Below are 23,219 nucleotides of genomic sequence, written 5' to 3'. Positions count from 1 at the left end.
CTTTCTCGGCTCTTATTGCCGAGGCTAGCATTTCTAATACAATATTGAATAGTAATGGTGATAGTGGGCAACCTTGTTTCACTCCTGATCTTACTGGGAAAGGTTCCAGTTTATCTCCATTACATATTATGCTTACTGACGGTCTTAAATATATACTCCTGACTATTTTAAGGAATAGTCCGTTTATTCCTATACTCTCAAGCGTTTTTAGTAGAAATGGATGTTGGGTTTATCAAATCCTTTTTTTTTTGCATCTATTGAGATGATCATATGGTTATTAATATGGTCAATTATACTAATAGTTTTCCTAATATTAAACCAGCCCTACATTCCTGGTATAAATCTACTTGATCATAGTGTATTATCCTGGGGGTGATTTTCTGAAGTCTTTTTGCTAATATCTTATTTAAGATTTTAGCATCAATATTCATTAAGGAGATTTGTCTATAGTTTTCTTTCTCAGTTTTCAATCTACCTGGTTTAGGTATCAGTACCATGTCTGTGTCATAAAAGGAGTTTGGTAGGACTCCTTCTTCCCCTATTTTTTCAAATAGTTTATATAACATTGGGGCTAATTGTTCTTTAAATGTGTGGTAGAATTCACATGTAAATCCATCTGGTGCTGGGGATTTTTTTCCTGGGGAGTTGATTAATAGCTTGTTCTATTTCTTTTTCTGAAATGGGACTATTTAGGCAGTTTACCTCCTCCTCTGTTAATCTAGGAAACCTATATTTCTGGAGGTAGTCATCCATTTCACTTAAATTGCATAAAGTTGGGCAAAGTAACTCATTATTTCTCTAATTTCCTCTTCATTGGTGGAAAGATCCCCCTTTTCATTTTTAAGACTAACAATTTGATTTTCCTCTTTCCTTTTTCTGATCAGATTTACCAAAGGTTTATCTTATTTTATTAGCTTTTTCATAAAACCAACTCTTGGTTTTATTTATTAATTCAATAGTTTTTTACTTTCAATGTTATTGATTTATCCTTTTAATTTTAGTATTTCAAGTTTAGTTTTTAGTTGGGGGTTTATAATTTGGTCTTTTTCTAGCTTTTTAAGTTTCAGACCCAATTCATTAATCTTCTCTTTCTCTATTTTATTCAAATAAGCCTGTAAAGATATAAAATTTCCCCTTATTACCACTTTAGCTGCATCCCACAAATTTTGGTATGATGTCTCATCTTGGGTGAAATTATTGTTTCTATAATTTCCTGTTTCACCCAGTCATTCTTTAAGATGAGATTATTTAGTTTCCAATTACTTTTTGGTCTACTTACCCCTAACTTCTTATTGAATGTAGTTTTTATTGCATTGTGATCTGAGAAGAAGGCATTTACTATTTCTGCCTTCCTGCATTTAATTTTGAGATCTTTATGTCCTAATATATGGTCAATTTTTGTATAGGTTCCATGAACTGCTGAGAAGAAAGTATATTCCTTTCTATCACCATTCAGTTTTCTCCAAAGGTCTATTATACATAGTTTTTCTAATGTTCTATTTACTTTTTAAATTTCTTTCTTTTTTTTTTTTTGTGGTTTGATTTATCTAATTCTGAGAGTGCAAGGTTGAGATCTCCCACTATTATAGTTTTGCTGTCTGTTTCTTCTTGCAACTCTCTTAACTTTTCCTTTAGGAAGTTAGATGCTATACCACTTGGTGCATATATGTTTAGTATTGATATGGCTTCATTGTCTATGCTACCCTTTAGTGGGATATAGTTTCCTTTCTTATCTCTTTTAATTAGATCAATTTCTGCTTTTGCTTGATCTGAGATAAGGATGGCAACCCCTGCTTTTTTGGCTTTACCTGAAGCATAATAGATTCTGCTCCAACCTTTTACCTTTACTCTGTATGTATCTCCCTGCTTTAAGTGTGTTTCCTGTAAAACAGGAAAATTGTAGGGTTCTGACTTTTGATCCAGTCTGCTATCCACCTCTGTTTAATGGGAGAGTTCATCCCATTCACATTACAGTTAAAATGACTAATTCTGTATTTCTTGCCATCATATTATCCCCTGATTATGCTTTTTTCCCCCTTGACCCCCCTGAATCCCTTCCCCAGTATTTAATTTATAGAGCCCACTTGTGACACACAGCCCTCCCTTTTTAGTATCCTTCCCCCCTCCTTTTAAGTCCTCCTTTCTTGTACCCTTCCCTTTTTCCCCTTTTCCTTTTCCCTTTTCCTCTCCCCCCTTTTAATTAGGTGAGAGAGAATTCTCTGAAAAACAAATATGTCAATTATTTACTCTTTGAGCCTACTCTGATGAGAATAAGATTCACACAATGTTTCTCCCTCTCTCTAAATTCCCTCAGATGTGGTAGATTTTCTATGCCTCTTCCTGGGATGTAGTTTCCCTCTTGTTATCTCTCCTTCCCATTTTTCTGATACTATCCCCTTCCCTTTACTACTTCCCTTTTTTATGTTATATCAGTAAAATCAAATTATCCATATGGACTTTCTGTATATCTACAACAGAGATACAGTTCTCAAGAGTTTTTTTTTTTACCTTTTTTCTGCTTCTCTTCAGTCTTGTGGATGTAGTCAAATTTTTTGTTTAAGTCTGGTGTTTTTTCTTAGAAACAAATGGAATTCCTCTGTTTCATTAAATGACCATCTTCTTCCATGGAAGAAAATGCTAAGCTTAGCTGGGTAGTTTATTCTTGGTTGCAATCCTTGTTCTTTTGCCTTTTGGAATATCAGGTTCCAGGCCCTTTGATCCTTTAATGTGGAGGGCAGCCAGATCTTGTGTGACCCTTATTGTGGCACCTTGATATTTGAATTGTTTTTTCCTAGCTGCTTGCAGTATTTTTTCCTTAGTTTGGTAGTTCTCAGCTTAGCCACAGTGTTCCGTGGAGTTCTTTTTTTAGGGTCTTTTTCAGAAAGTGTTTGATGAATTCTTTCAACGCCTATTTTCCCTTCTGTTTCTCTTATCTCTGGACAGTTCTCTCTAGGCTCTTTTTTTTTTAATCATAGTTTTTGGGAAGTCCAATGATCCTCAGATTATCTCTCCTAGATCTCTTTTCCAGGTCTATAGATTTTCCCAGTAAGTATTTGACGTTATTCTCCAGCTTTTCAGTTTGTTTTTGTTTTGTTTTGTTTTGTTTTGTTTTGTTTGACTGATTCTTGGTTTCTCAATGAATCATTCATTTCTATTTGTTCAGTCCTGATTTTTAATGAGTTATTTTCTTCATTCACATTTTTTAGTTCTTTTTGTATATGCCCAATTGAGTTTTTAAATGAATTATTTTGCTCTATTGAATTTTTTCCATTTCACTAATTTTAGTGAGTTTTCTTCTTTTTCCAATTCACAAATCCTACTTAAATCCTGTGATTTTTTTAACCTTTTTTAATTCACAAATTTTGTTTCCCTGCACCTCCTGTGAATTCTTTATTTTTTCCAACTCAAATTTCAGGACGTTGTTATTCTCTATCACAGATTCTCTTTCCTTTCCCCATTTTTTCTTCAAACTCTCAACTTTTTAATAGTCTCTTCTAGGAGAGAGTTATGTGATGGGGGGTAGGTATCATTCCCCTTTAGGGTGTTATCTGGAGACTCTCTTCTGTTAGCCTCCTCGAGGTTGGATACCCTCTCTTTCTCTGTATAGAAGGTGTCAATGTTCTCTTCAGCTTCTTACTCCTTGTTAAAAATCTGTGTGGGGTCTGCCCTTGGGGTAAGAAATTTATTTATCAGCTTCCTCCCAGACAGGGATAGGTTGGCTCCTGTGTCTGGACTAAAAGAGAGCTCTGGGAGAGAGTCCCCCCCCCTGAAGTGATTTAGAGACAGCTGAGTTGCAAGGAGTGCCCAGTGAAGGACCCTTGCTGTGTGGCCTAGTGATTGCCCTGAGATTAGAGGCTGAACAGTAAAATCATCACAAACCCCAGCCAAAGCCTCCCATGGGGTAGCAGCTGATGCAAAAAGCCCCTACACTCAAACCAGAAGTGTCTGCCCAGAGAGCACAGTTCCTGCTTTGAAGATTCCACTATTATGGGAGTTCCACTGCTGCTAGAGTTTCACTGCAGGGAGATTTCCACTTTCTCAGGCTGAGCCCCGAACTATGTGGATTAGAGGCTGCCCCAAGCTGTGTCCCCCTCTGCTAAGGTTCTTAACTGCCCCAAGAAAAAGCCCCCACAGCGGTGCAGAGATCTGTTAGGTCGCTTCTGGTTTGGGGTGATTATATTATCTGGCTATTGATTTAACGTGGCTTTGATTTCTCTTCTGATCTGCTATTTTAAAAAGTAGAGTAGAGCTATCAGCCTATGCCAGATTCTTCTATCTCAGTGGCTTCTCTGATCCCAGAGTTCTCCCCAGCCCATTTGGCACAGTGTGGTAGCCCCAATCCAACACTGTCTGTGCAGATCTTTTTTTTTTTTCCTCCCCTCAGAACCGACCTTTTCTGTCAAAATTCCAGAATCTTTTCGGTTGGTAAGTTGTGCTTCTAATCCCTGTGGTTTTTATCAGTCCAGCATTATTTATGAGGCTGATTTAACTAGTTGGTATTGAGGGAAGAAGGGAGCTTACAAATTCAGTGTATCTTCTCTGCCATCTTGGCTCCACCCCCTCAGAAGAGGAGTTGTTCAATGTCTCAGGAGCCTTCTTTATTTTCTCTTGACATTGTAAATATACCAGTGGAACACTTGGGTTGTCCAGCAGTGATTACTCATTCTCTAAAAAAAACATCTATCATATATTTTTCCATACATTTTGTAATTCATGCCCCAAAGTCCATTAATTTGGGTTGTTACAGATGAATATCTTAGGCCTACATGAGGCAATGGAAAGAGTTGATGAGAGGCAATGTTCCCTTTCAGGACCTTGTGAAGAACTTATCAAATCTTGAATATTTTTTCTTAACTCTTCAAGTATTGAGTTACTTTAGCCCCTCCCGTCTTCCAGCTTTGTGAAGAAAAATGGAATAGATCAACTTCATTTCAGATGCTGAAGGAAAAGACCCTGGGAAGATATGGGAGGGGCAAATAGACTCCATTATGCTTCTATATTCACTCTGCTATTTTAGAGACTTCAAGAATTTTCCCCTTTGGTGAGATCAGGGACATTCTCCCTTTGTTGAACTGATTTGTCTCACTTCCAATATATATAGCTATTTAGCTGTTCAGGTGATCCAATGGACCTTATCATGCTAATTCTGTGCATGTGATTTTCTTGGCAAAGATACTGAATGATTCTTTTGATTTGCCTATTTATGGCAATTGATTTGATTGATTCATTTTTTCTATTTAAGTATATGTTCATACATCTGTTAATATCCTATATTCTTACATCATTTACTTGCTTTAAAAGGCCAGAGTAGATGTTTTAGTTGAGTGCTCTATCTTTTTTAATGTGTTTATTTTTTTTTCATCAGACTAATTGGTAATCTTGAGTGTTTAGGAATGATTGCTTTAGGTTTAGGAATCACTCATATCAGGAATACAAAATTTCCTGTTCAATGAAATCAAATTTTTATTCAATACTTAACATCTCCCATACTTTCTTATTCATTTCTCAAATAAAGCATTACTTATGTTTAGCTGAAAGGGTTTTGTACACTCTACAAATTATGGGCCTCATTCTGGTTCAATATTTTCTAATATATTTCTCACTTGTCAAACACCCTCTTTCATGCCACAAGTTTCAAATTATGTGTATAAAATTTGAAGGGTTCTACAGAGTTCTATATAGAACTTTTAAAGCTCTTCACATATAACAAATATAAATGCATAAGCTATAATAATTTTCATAATGTTCTTTCTGAAAATATTCCACAAAATGATGTTTCTTACTGCCTTCTAGTCCAAATAAAAAGCTACTCCATAAATTCAGTAATTTTCCTATCTCAGAACCTATGAGCCACTTTTTCTTTTAGCTGCAACTTTCTTCTGTCTTCTGTTTTAATTTATGTTGAGAATAACAAGACTAATGTGATTCAGGTTCCTTTAGTGGACAGTCACTAGAAAATTATCTCATAGTTAGAGCATCATCAGCCAAGTTAAAGTTCTTAGTCTTAAAAATTGATATGGTTCTTAGTATCCTCTGTTCCCTTTTCCACCATTGACACTCTCACTATAGCAGTAGAAATGGTTTGCACAAAACTGAGGGCCATTTTGCCTTTTTCTTTAAGGGTCATGTTGGTTAACCAGCCTCCTGGTGATGATCAATATTTATGTAGGCTGGTTCATGAAAAACAGATTCTTTTTAACTGAAGTTGTACTTAAATTCTCAAACTCCTAGTCACTGCTATACCACCATGCACCATGAGGAAGGCCTTGTTATCTACTTCTTTTTAAATCAACAATGCATTAAGTATTGTTACATATCCTATGGAAAATTTATTGAATTATTATTATTGTAATTAACTTTCCCTCTAAAAAATTTAGTACATCTTAGTCTTAATTAAATTTTAAATTAGAAAATGGTCACAAGTTCTAATTGAAATTATTTTTCTAAAGCTGACACTAAATTCTATAATTATCTCCAGTTTTATCTTTAATCTGAAGTTTAGTCAAATAATCCAAAAATATAACAATAAGTAATCAAATTTACATTAAAATTATAAAAGATGGGCTATCATGACCTGACAGAGTTAAAATGAGAAGCTGATTTCTTTAACTCAGACTTGTAAATGTAAAAAAGATGATAATTATGTAATTGCAATATAATAGCATAATACCAACTTGCAATGTAGCAGCATCATTATTTAAGAAAAAAGTAATAAAATTAATTTATGTTAAAAAATAGTACTGACACTTACCCGACCAGCATCATAGAATCCATCAGGAATCAAATTATTAGATGATAAATAGCCAGTCTGACAATACTTCAGGGAAAGATTGTTATTAAGCAATCTATTATAAGCTGCCTCACTGAAATTATTTTTTCGCCTCATCGATTGATTAATTTCTTCAAGGATGTCCAAAACCCTGTCAAAAAAAAAAGCTTTATTCATTCAACATAAATACTTCACCATTAAAGTCAATTATCTGTTTAATATCCTAAATGACAAATTTGGGGCAGAGGAACACTAATAACCTTTTTCTTATTCATTGGACCAGTAATTGATAACAACCTTTTCAACCCTGGACTAGTATTTAATTGGACTAGGCAGCTCTAGGTGAAAAACTTTCTCTAGGAATGCAAATACATACTATCACTGTAAGCTTCTGATCACTACCTCCTTCAGTCTTCCTTTTTTTTTCAACCCTCCCCCTTTCTTATCCCTTTTCCCTTCTACTTCTTCCCTCCCTTCTATTAACCTCTCCCTTTCCTTCCCCCTTTCCCCTTCTACTTTCATATGGGATGAGACAAATTTCTATATCAAACTAAGAATGTATGTTATTCCCTCTTGAAGCTAAGTCTGATGATATGAGAAAATGTTCATTCTCTTTTCTTTCCTTCAATGTATTAGGGTTTTTTTTGTCTCTTCAGGGGACATAATTTATCCCATTTTACCTCCCCTTTCCTCTTCTCCCAGGACAATTTCTTTTCCACCTCTAATTATTTTTTATATCTTCACATTAAAGTCAACTTATACCCTCTCTCTATACCCCTTCTAACTACCCTAACAAAGATACAATTCTCAAAGCATCATCTTCCCATATGGTTATGTAAACATTGTAACCTTTGAAAGACCATAGTTATTTTCCTTCTGTTTACCTTTTTTATGTTTCAGATTTGGTTAAATTATTACTTCTTGGCTTGAATACAGGTTCCTTGTATGTAAGAACTCCTAGGTTCCTTAGGAGATTCCTCAACTCTTTGTGGAATACAATAAATGTAGCAAGTTCTCAAAGTCAAAGGCTTAAGGTAGTTGATAAAGCAAAAATAGAGGGTTTCCCCACCCCGGAACTCCATTGCTCAGTTTTCTACAATTCATCCAATGCTGACAATTTGGTTTCTAGTTTCTCTACCTTTTTGAAAACCAGCCAGCACTTCTGGAAATTATCAGCTCATATAATGGTAAAGCCTAACTTATAGAATTTTAAGAATAACCTTAATGGCATATAAAATGGGCACAATTGTTCAATGATGTCAACATTCTTTTGCTTTGCCATTTAGAATTGGGAGGTAAATTTATCTTTTTTTAACTCAGTGGCCACTGTTAAGTTTTCCAAATTTGCTAAACAGCAGCATCTTTTAGAATTTTAAATAGCTCAGCTGGAATTTCATCATCTTCACTAGCCTTATGCTAGCAATATTTCCTAAGGTCCACTTGACTTCATTTTTCAAGATGCCTGGCTCTAGATCAGTAATCACACCATCACAGTTATTGGCAATATTAAGATCTTTCTTACATAGTTTTTCTACTTTCATTTTTTCTCTTTTACTATAATGTTCTGGTTAGCTTTCTGAAGGTCTTTGGACTAGCTTTCACTTCAGCAGAATAATCACCATAAGAGTAGCCAGAGATAAAGTCCAGAAGTCTTTTACAGTCTGTCCCCTTGTCTGCAGTTTGGCTAGCTTTCTGGAGGCCTTTCAGATGGGCTCAGTGTAGGAAATACAGGAGGATATGCCAGCCACCACAATGATGTGAGATGGAATGAATGTCTCTCTGATCTCTTTATTGGCTCTTATATTCTCTATTCTAATTAAATCATTGTAGGTGTCAATCAAGTAGAGATATATTAAGTACTAAGTACATGTAATAAAGTAGAGAACTATTAATCACCAGGCTAAACTAGATAACCAATATCTTATCAGTTCCTCTGAGTCTCCTATTTAATCTTGTGAACTTCTATCTATATTCAGGGGTTCTATGTACCAGATCTGATACCTAAAATCTAAGTGTCATTTCCATTTCATCAAGGATATTATTATGGTCTGATGATTTTTACCTACTTTCTTTAATTTATATCTAAATTTTGCAATAAGAACGTCATGATCTGATGCATAGTCAGCTCCATTTTGTTTTTACTTAACTACAGAGCTTCTCCACCTTTATCTGCAAAATATATACTCAACCTAATTTCAGTACTGACTGTTGGGTGATTTCCTTGTAGAGAGTTCCCTTTTGGGTTGTAGAAAAAGAATGTTGCTCTGATCATTGAGTTATCTTGAACTCTTGTTAGTCTCTGACCTGCTTCATTTTGAACTTCAAGGCCAAATTTGCCTGTTATTTCAATTATCTTTTGACTTCCTACATTAGCATCCCAATCCTCTATGATGCATGTGACACCTTTTTTGTTTGTTTGTTTTAGTGTCATTTCTAAAAGATACTGTATATCTTCGCAGAACTGATTGACGTTAATCTCTTTGGGAACTGTAGTTGAAGCATAGGCTTGTATTATTACTGTGATGATGAACAGTTTGTCTAGGATTTGAACACATATCATTTGGTCATTTTTAGAGTACTTTTCTTACCCTTTTATGTTGATTATGAGGGGCTACTCCATTTCTTAGTAATGATTTAAATCTACCCAGGATTATCTATTCAATGATACCTAAGCTTTTACAGGATAATTTTTCCATCTCCTGTTTGATCACATCCAGCTTACTTTGGTTCATAGATGTTATATTCAAATTTCTTGTGCAATATTGATCTTTACAACACTGAACTTTGCTTTTGTCACCAGACACATCACATCTCAACTTCCTTTTGGCTTTGATGCTGCCATTTTATTAGTATTGGAGCTACTAGAAATTATCCTCTGCTCTTCTCCAATAGCACATTGGACCTTTTGACCTAAGGAGCCCATGTTCCAAAATCATATTTTTTATTATTTTAATTCAGTCCATGGGCATTGTCATTGGATTGGCTTGTCATTTCCTTCTCCAGTGAATCACTTTTTTTTTTCAGAACTCTCTACTATGATCTGTCCTATCTTTGGTAGCACTCCATGGCATAGCTCATAGTTTCATTGAGCTGCTCAAACCCCTCCACCATGACTAGGCAGTAGGAAAAGATACTACATTGGCTTGTCATTTCCTTCTTCTCACTGTTTCTTCTTTAATCTAGGTCCTCCTGCTCTATTGTAACAGCCTCCAAATTGGTCTTTTCTCTCCTCTTTTTGCCCTTTCAATCTATTTTTTTATTCTTTTCTCAAAATAATCTTCTCCATGTGGCAGTTTGATAATGTTATTCTCATCATTGTTTAAAAAACACTTTAGTGGTTCCCAAATGTTTAATGAACAAAATAGAAAGTTCTTTCTTCACTGCTAGCACTTTACCTTTCTCAACTTCAGTCATAGTACTATTTTGGTTTGGACTATTTATCACCCTTTTTCTTTATGCTCTCTTTCCTCAACATTTGTTCATGTTCTTTCTTTTGATTGGAATGTCTTCCCCTCCCTCTTAACGTTATTCTCAAATCCTATCTTTTACATTGGTAGCAACCATATGGAAACAAATATGACATAGAAAAATTTACCTCTCTAATGCACCCAGGATTATTATGTTAGAAAAATTTACCTCTCTAATTTACCTAGGATAATTATGTTATTATAGTTATCAATCTATTTGTCATACATTAAACTCTTAGTCTATAAGTTCCATGAGGGCAAAAGGGAGGCCTAATTAAACTTTGTGTATCTCCCAGTGTCTGTCTAGCATACCATTCTGCAAATAACAATGATAAATAAATCAAGCCAGCAAGTAATTACTATTTATTAAGGAATTATATTATGTACCAAGCATTTTGCAATTCAAATGATTAAAAAACAATCTTTGGAGAAGTAGATAGAAATAAAAAGCAGAAAGTACATTTAGGATAAGCCTTAAAACTATTAGAAGACTCTTAGAAAATTAGACAGGAGTTTGGTGTTTGGCAAAAGTAGCAGAAAGTTTGCATGTTATACTTTTAGATATGTGCGTGTGAGTCTGCATATATTAAAAGCATAAAGGAAGGAGCCAGTGGAAAGTGAATAGTCAAAGTATCAGACAGGTTGGCCAGGGAGGTAGTTATTGTGAGGTAACAAGTGGAAAAATCTCCAGCAGGAGGAGTCCGTTTCTGAGAAAATGAGGGAAATATTTCCCTGTGAGCAAACTTTTAGGAATTGTTATTTCATCACCAATAGAACATTGATGCTGCTTTTTAAAAGATACAAACTAAAGTATATGGAAGGGTGATCCTTTTCCTTGGGAAGAGAGAGTAAGTTTGTTTCTTAATATTCATCTTTAGAGTATTTGTTCCCACAAATTTAAAAAAAATGATGTTTCAACTTTATGTATCTTACACTTATTTAAGTAAATCTCTGTTCATACAAATTGTCAGATGTGACCTAAACAACGCTATGCTTAAAAAAGCCCATGACTGTAAACAATTATGCATGTTTAATCTACTTTTTATTCATTTGGGAAAATTTCATGTTGTTTTTCATCTAATATTTATGTCACTATGTAAACAGTGAAATGTTGAACCATTTTAGAAGTAAATACAACTTTTGAAGTTAGTATAAATTTGTAATTTGAGAAGTATATTCTTGACATTTAGATAAGTACATAACTAAACATCTCTATTAAAATGACAAAAAAGAAACAACTCCTTACCCTAGTTTGCATAATTCAACAGATGTTGTCTCATCACTTGCACAAACCATCACAGCCCAACTAGCATGTCTTCTGACGTCATCATTATTTGAGTGTAGCAATTCTACCAGTGGCTCAAGTCCACCTGCATGTCTTAACTAAAAATGGGGGAGAGGAGACATAAGTCAAGTATTTATTAATCTTTAAAATAATCTTGTTTTCTTCAAGAGACACCCAATAACTGAGAAGAGATTGTAAAAAAAAATTCACCAACAAAAAAATAAAACTATTTCAATATTTTCATACTTAAAGGAGTCATGCTTGAATCAAAATATTAGCTCTAGTGAAATATATAAAATCTCTCCTTGCTTTAGTAGATTTATTATCTTTTCCCCCAAACCCTCCCCTTTCTTCTAATTTTCTAACTCCATCAAGGATATTATCATTCCTCTAATTAAAGATCCTTATATCAAATCAATAGAAGCAGACAAAGCCTTCAACAAAATGTTGTAGCCAATTTATGTTAAAAATAATAAAACTCATAGGAATATTAAGAATCAGCATAATTTTAATGGATACATATCAGAAACTACCTCAATAAAATCAGAAGTCTCCATTGTTATTCCATATAATATTATAAATATTAGCTATAGAAATAATTCAAGAAAAAAATCATATTTGCAAACATATAATACTTCTTCAATAATTAACAAGAAACTATATTTTTAGCAAAATAGAATACAAAACATGTCTTTAAAATATCAGTGACTCTATTTTGGGCACTCAATTCCAGAGTTAGCTTGTTCCCTCCCTATTCAATTATGGGTCTAGTGTAATTTCTATCTTGTGAGAAAATTTTATTCATTTGTGGGAAGTGTGAAAAAATGTTTTTGTATTGTTTGAACCTAGCTCTCCATGGCTGAGAAACTGGAGCCCCTTGAGCTGCTGTTAGGTTATGCTAACCTACTCACAGCTGAAGACTGATACAAGTAGTTTTCTCACAGTTATGTATTTCAAGTACCTTATCTGAAAACTGACACCACAATCAGTTATTATTTCCATTTTCCTCTGATTGAACAGAGAAACTATGAAGCATGGGATACCATTTTTTCTGATTTCAGGGAATTGTACCTGTTCATCCTTCCTCACCCAACTTGGAAAGGACTTATTCTTTCTTCCAATTAGAAGTGAGATTACCTAATTTTTCACCTAGTTGATTATGTTCTTTTTTTATCTTATTTGATTGTAATGCATAAAAATTTATCTCCCCCTGAATTTGGGGTCCTTGTGTTAATCAATATCCTAGGAGCTTGAACCTTTATTTCCTCAGTTATTTCATTTTTCACTTACCACATTGAAAATATTCAAGAAAACAATATGGAATTAAATAAGAATAATAACTGATATTTTTAATCCTGTGACATACAATCACTCCATTATTATATTTTTGCCTTAGGGAAGTTAATGAAAACAAGAAAAGGACAGATATTTACAAGGGAAAAATAACACAGGGAAAAAGCTGCAAACAAAATATTTGCCCAACAATTCAAGAATGACAGGACAAAATGACATACAACAAATATGATGGAATAACATTAGGCCATAATGAAATTATGAGAATTTCAAAGAAATATGGAAAGACTCGTAAGAAGTAATCCAAGAATTCAGAGCCAAAAAAAATCATAGAGACAGTAAGTACAGCAACAAATTAAGTGAAGAAAATAACAAAGGGCAACAAAACTCGGATTAAGGAATAGCTGATATTAATAGAACGCTTTTAGGTTTTTAAGCATAGTTTTACATTTTCTCAGACTCAATTCCATTATAGTGGCGAGGGAAATAAGATAAGTGATTTATCTCTGGAAGCACAGCTAATATGTATCAGAAGCTCTCAGGATTTGAACCCAGGTTCCTCCTGACTCCAAATCCAATGTGTAGGATAGTACTCCCTCCCTCCCAAATTACAAAGACAACAGGAACAAAAGCTGTGTGCTTTCATTATGATAAATGTTAAAACTATAAAAGACAGTGTTGTTTACTCTTGTGGGCAATAGGGTGTAATGGGGAGAGCAGTGTATTAAGGGTTACAAAAGATCAAGGCTCAAATCCTGAGTCAGAAACTTATGACTACATACATGACCCTCAACATTCTCAGGCTCGATTTCCTTATCTCTAAGTTCTTTACAAGGTTTTTGTGAGGATCAAGTGAGGTAATATATGTGAAGGTCTCTGCAAAACTTAAAAAGTGCTATATAAAGGTCACCTATTAGTGTAATTATTGCCTAAAGTGTTTTTGCTTAACTATATTGGGGAAAATTAATTTACAATAGATTTATTTGGATGTTTAGGAAGTGTCTGGGACAATGCAAAATATATTGATGCATCATAATAATTTCATAATAACTACTCACATGTACACGATGTTTTCCTTATATACTTGGAGGTAAAAAGAGCAAGTATTATTTCCCACATTTTATAGATGGAGTGCAATTAGTATTACTTCTGCTGTAGAGATGTTTCCCATAGAAACAATGGCAGAAATGATGGAGAAATGATGGCTAGGTTCTTAGTTCCCTCAAAAAAATCCATTTAGCCAATAATATAGCCCAAAACATGATGCATTCATGAGTAAGAACAATTATCAATTAAATGAAGAAAGCATTGAAATTGAGAGTTTTTCCAGTCTTGAAGTAAAATTTAAATAGTAAGAGGATAGATTTTCCTAATCAAGAAAGAAGATAGATAAGGTGAAAGACAATATATGCATGAGAATGTATATGTATTCATATGCATAAAGAGAATGTGCATTTACATATATATGAAAGGAAAGTATGATTGTATAAATATGCACATGGTTATAATGTGCATGTGTGCATAAACACTCACACACACATATACAAGCTAGGTGAGGTGAACTTAATTGAGCCAGAGGAAAAGTAAAGCTCATGAAATGTGCATACTCCCATTAAAGGGAAAGAAAGGTGATGAAGGTATACTGGTCCTGACAACTCATCCTTTTTATCATTATTGCTACGTGGGAAAGGGAGAGAGAAGAGCTGAGAGGGGAGAAGCTTGAGTGCTTGTTGTCAATGTTTTCAGTTTGTCATTCTGGAATATACGAGATACTTCTTTAAAATCTGCAAAATCCTTGCTGGATGACCTCATTTTAGACCTGCTCATAATCAAAATATTCACAGCTCAAGTAGTGCCTGCATGTGAAATAGAGTGAAATTATTTAAAGTCCAAGAAGAATCCAATAAGATGTACTTAACAAGATGAAATCCCCAGAGTATTTAAGGAAAAGCTCCACAAACGGTAGCTACCAACAAATATTAAAAAAGCAATAACAAAAACCAGACTGAAGAATGATCAAGAAATCCAAGAAGAAACTACAATAAGTGTAATTTGCTAATTTAGTGCAAAGAGCGAGCCAAAAGTCTGTGGGCACAGGGGAAAGGTTCCAGCTAGGAAAGTATAGCCCTAGAGGAAGCTTTCTAGCTCCATGACCAGGACAAGCCATAGTGTTCCTGCAGCTCTACTTGAGGGTAGGGAGATGGGATTTGAGACCAAGTCCTAACCTCTAATGCTTGAAGTATACAGCTGTGCCATTTTGACCTCCAAGTGGGGTGGAAATTTACAGGACTAAGATTAGGAAGGCAATTATAATATGATGCCCTCAAGGTAGACCATGCACAGAGTCCTACTCCTCTATCACTCCAAAGGTAGATATCACTCTATCACTGGTCCTTTACTGACCCCTCCTCCTCCACTTCACAATCTGAGCTGGCTGAAGCCTTGCATGAGCAACAGCAGTACCAGGGAAGGCCTTATTATTCCTTCAATTCAGAAAGTAAGGCTGCAAGGATCATGGAGCCAGATATTTATAGTCAAGACCCCAATATTTATAGTCAAGAGATTTTCAAGAAGCTCTCCTGAATTTCTGAAATAAAGAAGTTTTAAGTGATCATATACAGGAAATCAACGTTACGAAAAACGAAGGGAAATGAAAGCTCTGAACATTCAGGGTGGACTCTCTAACTTTGTGCATCTCACTTCTTCTGAGCTAATTCCATTCTGATTTGCTCATAGACACAGCATCTTCTCTAATGAGGGCCCATCATGCTGGGCAATCCTGGACCAAGGAGTCCCATGTTATACAATCAATTCTAAAAATCTGGGGGCAGCTAAGTGCATAGAGATGCTTCAACTTCCCAAGTTCAAATCTAGCCTCAGACACGTACCAGCTGTGTGACCCAGCACAAGTTACTTAACCTCTTAACCTGATTTGCCTCAGTTTCTTCTTTTGTAAAATGAGTTGGAGAAGGAAATAGCACAGTTCTAGTATCTGTGCCAAGAAAACCCCAGATAAAGTCACAAAGAGTATGACACGACTGACAATGACCAAACAACAAAAGTATATTGTTATAACCCAACCATAAGCAATTAGTATGTTTTTAATGATTTAGGTCTGTCTTATATAAAAAGTATTTTGTCACTGAACTCCTTAGTTCTTGGTCAGTCAGCCTATTATGAGGCTAGGCACTGAGCTAAATTCACATACCTGTGCCTTAAACGTTTTATATATTCTGTAGCTATTCTAAGTGGATTATTTAATCAATCCACCAATCAATAAATATTTATTAAATAATTTACTATGTGCCAGACAGTGCTGGGGATATAAAAAAGAGGCCAAAGACAACATGCAGAGAGCTCACAATCTAATGGTGGAAAATAGGATGCAAACATATGTACAAACAAGCTCTAGATAGAATAGGAACAAGAGATAACGGAGGAATGACACCAGAATTAAACTCGGGGATATGGGTGATGACAAGATCATAAGTATTCTGCTTCTATGAACTCTGAAATTCCTTTATCTGATCTCAATCTATGGTTGTTATCTTTCAACACCATTGATCAGTCAGACACATGCATCTCACAGACGTCCAGCTATTTCCCCTCTTTCAAACCAATCAATTCAATTCAATAAACATTTATTTAGAGTCTACCATGTACCAGGTATTGGACTAAGCACCAGGCTATTAGAAGAGGTGAAAATAGTCCCTGCCCTCCGAGTATTCACAAGCTAATAGAAAATATTCAAATAATCTTACAGGGAATGAGGAATAAAATGGGAAATAAACAAAAGAGGAGAAAACACTGGAATTAAGAGGGGTTGGGGAAAGCTTCCTATAGAAAGTGAGATTTCAATTGGGACTTAAAGGAAGCCAGTAGCTAGAGATGAGGAGAGAGACCATTTCAAGCAGGGAGGACAATCAAAGAAAATGTCTGGAGCTGAGAGATGGTCTTGTAAGTGGACTAGCCAGTAGGCCAGTATCACTGGATTGAGGAGAGCATGTAGGGGAGTAAGAATTCAGGAAAGATAATAGATATTTAGGATATAAAGGGTTTTGAATAACAATAGGGAGACACTGGAGTTTATTGAGTAGAGAAATGACATGATTAGATTTTCATTTTAGCATCTGATTGGAGTGAGGTAGGCTGATCCACTAGCAATTTTTAAAGAGTATTCCAGTTGTGAGGGGATGGGCAACTAAAAAATCAATAGCAACTTTGGAGAGAACAGTTTTGGTGGAATGATAAGGTTGGAATCTGAATTGTAATAGGATAAGAAGAGAGTAGGGGGAGAGAAAGTAGAGGCATCTATGGCAGACAGCCTTTTTGAGGAGGTTAACCACAAAAGGCAGAAAAAATATAGAGCAGAGTTAGTGAGGAGGAAAGAATCAAATGAGGGATTTTTTTTCACTTTAGAGGAAACATGGACATGTTTTTAAAGATTGAAAATAATGGAATGAGATCCTTCGAACAGGAGAGGAGTTGTTAAGGAGCAACAGTATATGGAAGAGGGGGTGAAGGAGGAGAAGGCACGAGAAAGAGGGGAGAAGAGGGAATTCATGGGGAATGACTCCATTTTTTTCTGTAAAGTATGAAAACAGGTTTGTGATTTTCAGCTGAGATTTTGAGGAGCAGGCAACAGTATAATGAGAGAAAATAGTAGATTTCTAGTCAGAGGATATATGTGTTTGATTCCTGGCACTCCTATTTACAATCACACCTTATTTTCCTCCGAAGTACATTGTGGAAAATCTCTAAGGTCTCTACCAGCTCTTAATTCTATGATTCCAGATATTTTAAAAAGAATTGTCAGTCTCTGAGGAGCTTCTGAACAGGTAAATTGAAATGAAGAATACAAAAAATGTCACCTCAATTCTTGCTTCAGCATCACATGCAATGGCGGCCACAGTGAGAGCTGCTTTACTCTGGACAAGGGTGTTGGAAGAATTCAGAGGTTGGATGAGAGCCCGCATAATGTCGAAGCTCTGGATTGCCAAGCGCAGGGACTCCTGGGTAGCCATGTTGGTCAGCACCGTAGCAGCATTGGCAATGGCATTGTCTCTGTTACAGCTTAAGATATTTATTAAGAATTCAATAGCACCAGCTTCAGCGGCAGCACTGGTAAATGCACAAAAAGAGACATCATGATGAAAATATCTTTAAAATGCCATATTGAATGGTTATATCAATGAAGAGATCATTTTATTAACATCAAACACAGACTAGAGTCATTGATAGTAGGATCTTCAAGTTTTTCAGATATAAATTCATTGGAACATTCATTAGCTGTTTTTAACCATGGAAAATGAACGATGTGGATTTCTACTGTCCAGTAATTACTATAAAGTGAGAAGGAAATTCTGTGAATGTTCTTAGGCATTAAAGAATAGCACCAACACTCCTTTTGAGGTAAACAAAGAAATTAATATCTACATGGCAAAATAACTAATTATTATTCTCAAATTAGTGACTAATCACAGGCAGAAACTAGCTCATTTCAAACCACCAAATCTCATCTTGCAAATAGGTTCTCTGATTAAATCTATTAAACACTCAACTAAATCAATGACATGCATTCAAATTAAATATTGTTATTTTTGTGATGTTGGTCTATCCACAAGTGCCAAATTTAAAAGTTTAATATAATAAACTTATTGATTATATGGTAATTATTAAACACAAAGACATTTTCTCATGTTGTTGAAAACTCAAAATCTTCTTTTAAGGAATCCAACTTCAGTAGTCTACTTTTATCACTTAAAATTCAGAAAACAGTAAAATTATGAGATAATTTTTAAAATTTAACCAGAGAAAGAAAAGTTTAATTTTATTCTTTAAAACTGAGGATAATTTTTGCATTTGAAAAGTATTTTTCCAAATTACATGTAAAAAGAGTTTTCAACATTTGTTTTTTGTAATATTTCAAGTTCCAACATTTTCACTCTCCCATTTTTCCCCCTTCCTAAGACAGCAAGAAATCTGATATAGGTTATGCAAATTCAAACATGTTTAACATATTTATTTCAACATTAGTCATATTATGAAAGAACAGTCAGAATAAAAGGGAAAACCACAAGAAAAAAATTAAGTGAAAATAAGACTATTAGTTCTTTATCTGAATATGGATAGCATTTTCCATCATGTCTTTTGGAATTAATTTTCTCAGATCATTATATTGCTGAGAAGAGCTAAATCTATCAGTTGAACATCACACAATGTTAATGTTACTATGTACAATGTTTTCCTGGTTCTGCTCACTTCATTCAGTATTAGTTCATGTAAGTCTTTTCATTCAGTATTAGTTCATGTAAGTCTTTTCAGGTTTTATTTTTGTTTGTTTGTTTGTTTGTTTTTAACTCCATTGGCTCATTACTTATAGAACAATAGTATTCCATTACATTCATATACCACAATTTGTCTGGCCATTTCCTAATTGATGGGCATTCCCTCAATTCTAATTCTTTGTCCCCATAAGAAGAGTTGCTATAAATATTTTTGTACATTTGGGTCCTTTTCCCTTTTTTGTGATCTATTGTTGAATCAAAGAACATACACACTTTTATAGCCCTTTGGGAATAGTTCCAAATTGCTCTCCAGAGTGGTTGGATCAGTTCACAACGCCACCAACACTGCATTAGTGTCCCAAATTTCCCCACATCTTCCCAATATTTGTCATTTTCTTTTTCTGTCATATTAGCCAACATGATAGGTATGACGCAATACTTTAGAGGTGTTTTAATTTGCATTTCTCAAATGGTGATTTAGAGCATTTTTATGCAACTATAGATGGCTTTAACTCTTTATCTGAAATCTGCTTGTTCATGTCCCTTGAAATTTATCAATGGGGAATGACTTTATTTTTATAGATTTAACTCAGTTGTCTATATATTTGAGAAATAAGGCCTTTATCAAAAACACTGGTTGTAAACATTGTTTCCCAGCTTTCTTCTTTCCTTACACAGAATAATTTTTAAAATATTCCATTCAATGATATTTAGAATAAGAACAAAAGCCTTTCTTTTAAAAAATCAACATTCTACTACTATGGCAAGAAAACATTCTTTATCTCCAAAGAATTAAAATAAATATCATTTAGAAAGTAATAGTGAGACATATAGTATCGGAGAATCAGATGCATCATATAACCAATAAGAAACTTCAAAGAAAAGAAGTAAAAGACATCAAGAAAATGTATGATAAGAAGTTAAGCTGATCACATGGCAAAGGCAAGAAATGGAAAGCTAGGGTTTTCTATTGACACTTTTGTGATATAAAAAGAATTCAAGAAATTATGTTTTAGCCCAATGATAGGTGGATTCCCTATGCTGACAGTAGGACTTGGATTGGAGTTTTGTTAGATGGATAGGCACTGAAGAATTGCAGTCTGCCTCACAGCCAAATTGATGAGATTATAGATCCGTTTGAGCTGTTTGAATATTTAAGTATATTGCCTTTTATAATCATCATCATGAGGTCTAAAAGGTTGGGCTTTGTTCTTAAATTATTGGAGAGGTAGAGAGGGCCAAAAATTAAATATGACCCTTACTTTTATGAAAAATGATATCAAGAATAAAGTAACTTTAGATGAAGATTATAATACACTCTTGTCCCTTCTATACATGGCCCAAATGAACATGAAAAAAATGACTATGTATAGAAGTGAAATTTTATAAAATGGTCCAAATGAACATGGAAAAAATGACTATTTGATAATATTTCATTTTCTTATTGTTTAAATCTTTAATATGATTTAACTTGGATAAAAATATTGTGAAGGGAGAAAGCTTATTCAAGTTCCAAAATTTTCACCCTCCCTTTCTTCCCCCTTCCTAAAATAGCAAGAAATCTGATATAGGTTATACAAATTCAAACATGTTAAACATATTTATTTGAACATTAGTCATATTATGAAAGAACAATCAGAATAAAAGGGAAAACCACATTACATGTGGTTTTTATATCTCCTTTAGCTGTTTCCCCATGTACAAGTTCCCTTGGGCAGAATTTGACTTCCATTCTTAAAAACTGAAATTAACATTCTTTGGTTTTATTTATGATAACATACAATATTTATTATATATCATATTAATTTATATGGTAATCAGATATTTTGAATAAAATATTTGCTATCTTCAATATATTGTCAATTAAAACAAAAACTTTAAAGATTATGTACATTCTTGTGACTACAAAATATATTTTTACACCAAGCTCAAAAATCCTTTTTTTTCCTTTGGAATATATCTTGAAATAGTTATTTGGCACAAGCAAAAAAAATATGATTAGAGAAGACAATATTATACAAATAAGTACATATAAGTTAATAAAAGAAAAGGTAACCTAAAAGAAGGTGACTCAAGTGACTGGAAGGACCAAAGATGTCTCCTACAAAAGAAGCTTTTGAAACAGATCTTGAAAGAAGAGAAAGGTGAGAAAGTAGAGCCTTCCAAGCATGGAAGAAAATTAGTACAAATTTTACCCAGAGAGGTGGGCAAAGAATAGTCGAAGCAGCCTGATATTGCTGGGATGGACTTCACGGAAGGGAGTCAAATGTGAGAAGACTGGAAAGCCAGGAAAAGGGACAGATATCTGGTAAAGAGCCTTAAAAGCCAAATAAGACAATTGGCTTACTTCTTTGGCAAATTTATTATGCTTCTATAAAAAAAGTGTTTACTGAAATATTTGTTTTTATTAAGGTCATAATTTTTTAAAGAGGAAAAAATTAGAAAATAAGATCTAGAAGAAAAAATTTCTATCATTAAAATTTCTTCAGTTTTTGAAGAATGTTATTATATTGTCAAGTTAAGAAATTATTAATGACTTGGCTTTGTGTAGATAAAGAGCTGAAATACATTTGATCAAAGTCCCTCATCACTACTATATAATACTTTTGTATAAACTTGGAATCTGGTTCCCAGACTCATCTATTCTTTCTTGTCCAGATGATATTGAACACGCTTGGATAACAAGTTCTTCTGGTTTTGTTTATCTTTGGCCAAATTCATCACACACACACACACACACACACACACACACACACACATTCTATATACACTATATCCATTTTATTAATATGTGATGCTACTTCCCTCCCCACCTTGAACACTTTTGCCTAGCTTATTTTTTAAAAATATGGTAAATCCTTTCAGACATGGGTCTCATACTAACAAATTTCTATGCTCTCTATGAGGTCATTTACTTCACTGAATTGAAATCTCTAATCTCCCTTCCTAGTTAACTCTAGCTTCATTGTTCTGTAGTGCTTAAAGTTAAGATATAAGGTGCTAAGGATCACCACTTTTATCGATCATCTTAGTTCACTTTTTAACAAGGTTAATATTTTGAGTAGTAAATTCATTGAACTGATGAGTTTTAAGAGTTTTAAAGCATGAAACAACTAATCACCCCTACTGTAATGCCATATTTGCATGGACTAGCTTAGTATTTAGAATCTTGGAACAACCAAGGTGTAGAACACTGTCTGAATTATATGCTCAAACAAATCGTGGATCATGATTTCCTTTAATAGTATATTCAGGGAGTATATTCAGAGCCAAAATGATAAAGCTAGGAACTTGCCTAACCTCTCCCCAAACTGCTCCAAATTCCTTTCAATAATAACTCAAACCCAATTTTAGAGCATCAGAATACTCCAAAATATGATAGAGTTGAACATTTTCCAGCTCAAGGCAACTTAGAAGTTTGCAGAACTTAGAAAGTTCCCATCAGGATGGGAGACCAGTGTGATCCCTGTGCAAGCTTTACACATTTCTGGCCCCAGATCTAACCCCCAACCCCTGGCCCCAGATCCAACCCCCAACCCCAACCCCAGCCCAACCTCTGAATCAGTGGCAGGACTGATGGTTTCCAGACCTCTCAGCACAGAGACACTGAAGAGAACTTGAAAGGTCAGCAGAAAAGGTCTGTGGAACCAAGGTGGAAGCCCAGCACATAATCCCAGCCCAGGCCATGCCAGCACAACCTACCTCAGTAAGATGGGATCTCTCAATCTGAATCAGGAACAGTGCTGTCGGCTTTACCCTAGAGATGCCAGGGAAGACTTTAAAGGTCTGAAGAGAGGATTTGTGGTGATGGGGGTGAGAGTCTAGTGGGCAGTCCCATTGAAGCTGCAGCAGCACAGCCCCAACCCAGCATCAGCAAAACAGGACTCTGTGACTTTAGCATACTAGATTTTACAACTACAGAGGGTTGGGGAAACTCTATAAGCAGTTCCAGGGCAGAAAAGAGGCCTTGTGTAAAGGTTCCAAAAAGGATCTCTAAAAACAGCTGCACAAAACCCCTGAAGATCAGAACAGTGCATCTACTCATGTGGACACAAAGTCCTATTTTAACAAAGAGGTAAAAGAGTAATAGGCTAGGAAAATGAGCAAACAACAAAAAA

The 23,219-nt window shown here is 34.7% G+C and overlaps 1 protein-coding gene across 4 annotated transcripts in view; it reads right to left on the bottom strand.

Annotated features, from left to right (window-relative positions):
- Positions 1 to 23,219, bottom strand: part of ARMC3 (armadillo repeat containing 3) — a 136,950-nt gene that overhangs the window by 28,680 nt on the left and 85,051 nt on the right. For all 4 annotated transcript variants that reach the window (XM_074266916.1, XM_074266913.1, XM_074266914.1 and 1 more), the window contains 3 exons: positions 17,686 to 17,935; positions 11,483 to 11,619; positions 6,752 to 6,920 (listed from right to left, as the gene is read on the bottom strand). In XM_074266916.1, coding sequence (XP_074123017.1) covers positions 6,752 to 6,920; positions 11,483 to 11,619; positions 17,686 to 17,935 — 556 coding nt within the window. The remainder of the gene's footprint in view (positions 1 to 6,751; positions 6,921 to 11,482; positions 11,620 to 17,685; positions 17,936 to 23,219) is intronic.

This window comes from Sminthopsis crassicaudata, chromosome 5 (assembly GCF_048593235.1).
Source record: "Sminthopsis crassicaudata isolate SCR6 chromosome 5, ASM4859323v1, whole genome shotgun sequence".
Taxonomy (NCBI): Eukaryota; Metazoa; Chordata; class Mammalia; order Dasyuromorphia; family Dasyuridae; genus Sminthopsis; species Sminthopsis crassicaudata.
Note: the sequence above shows the minus strand (reverse complement) of the source record. Positions and strands in the feature narration are given on the sequence as shown.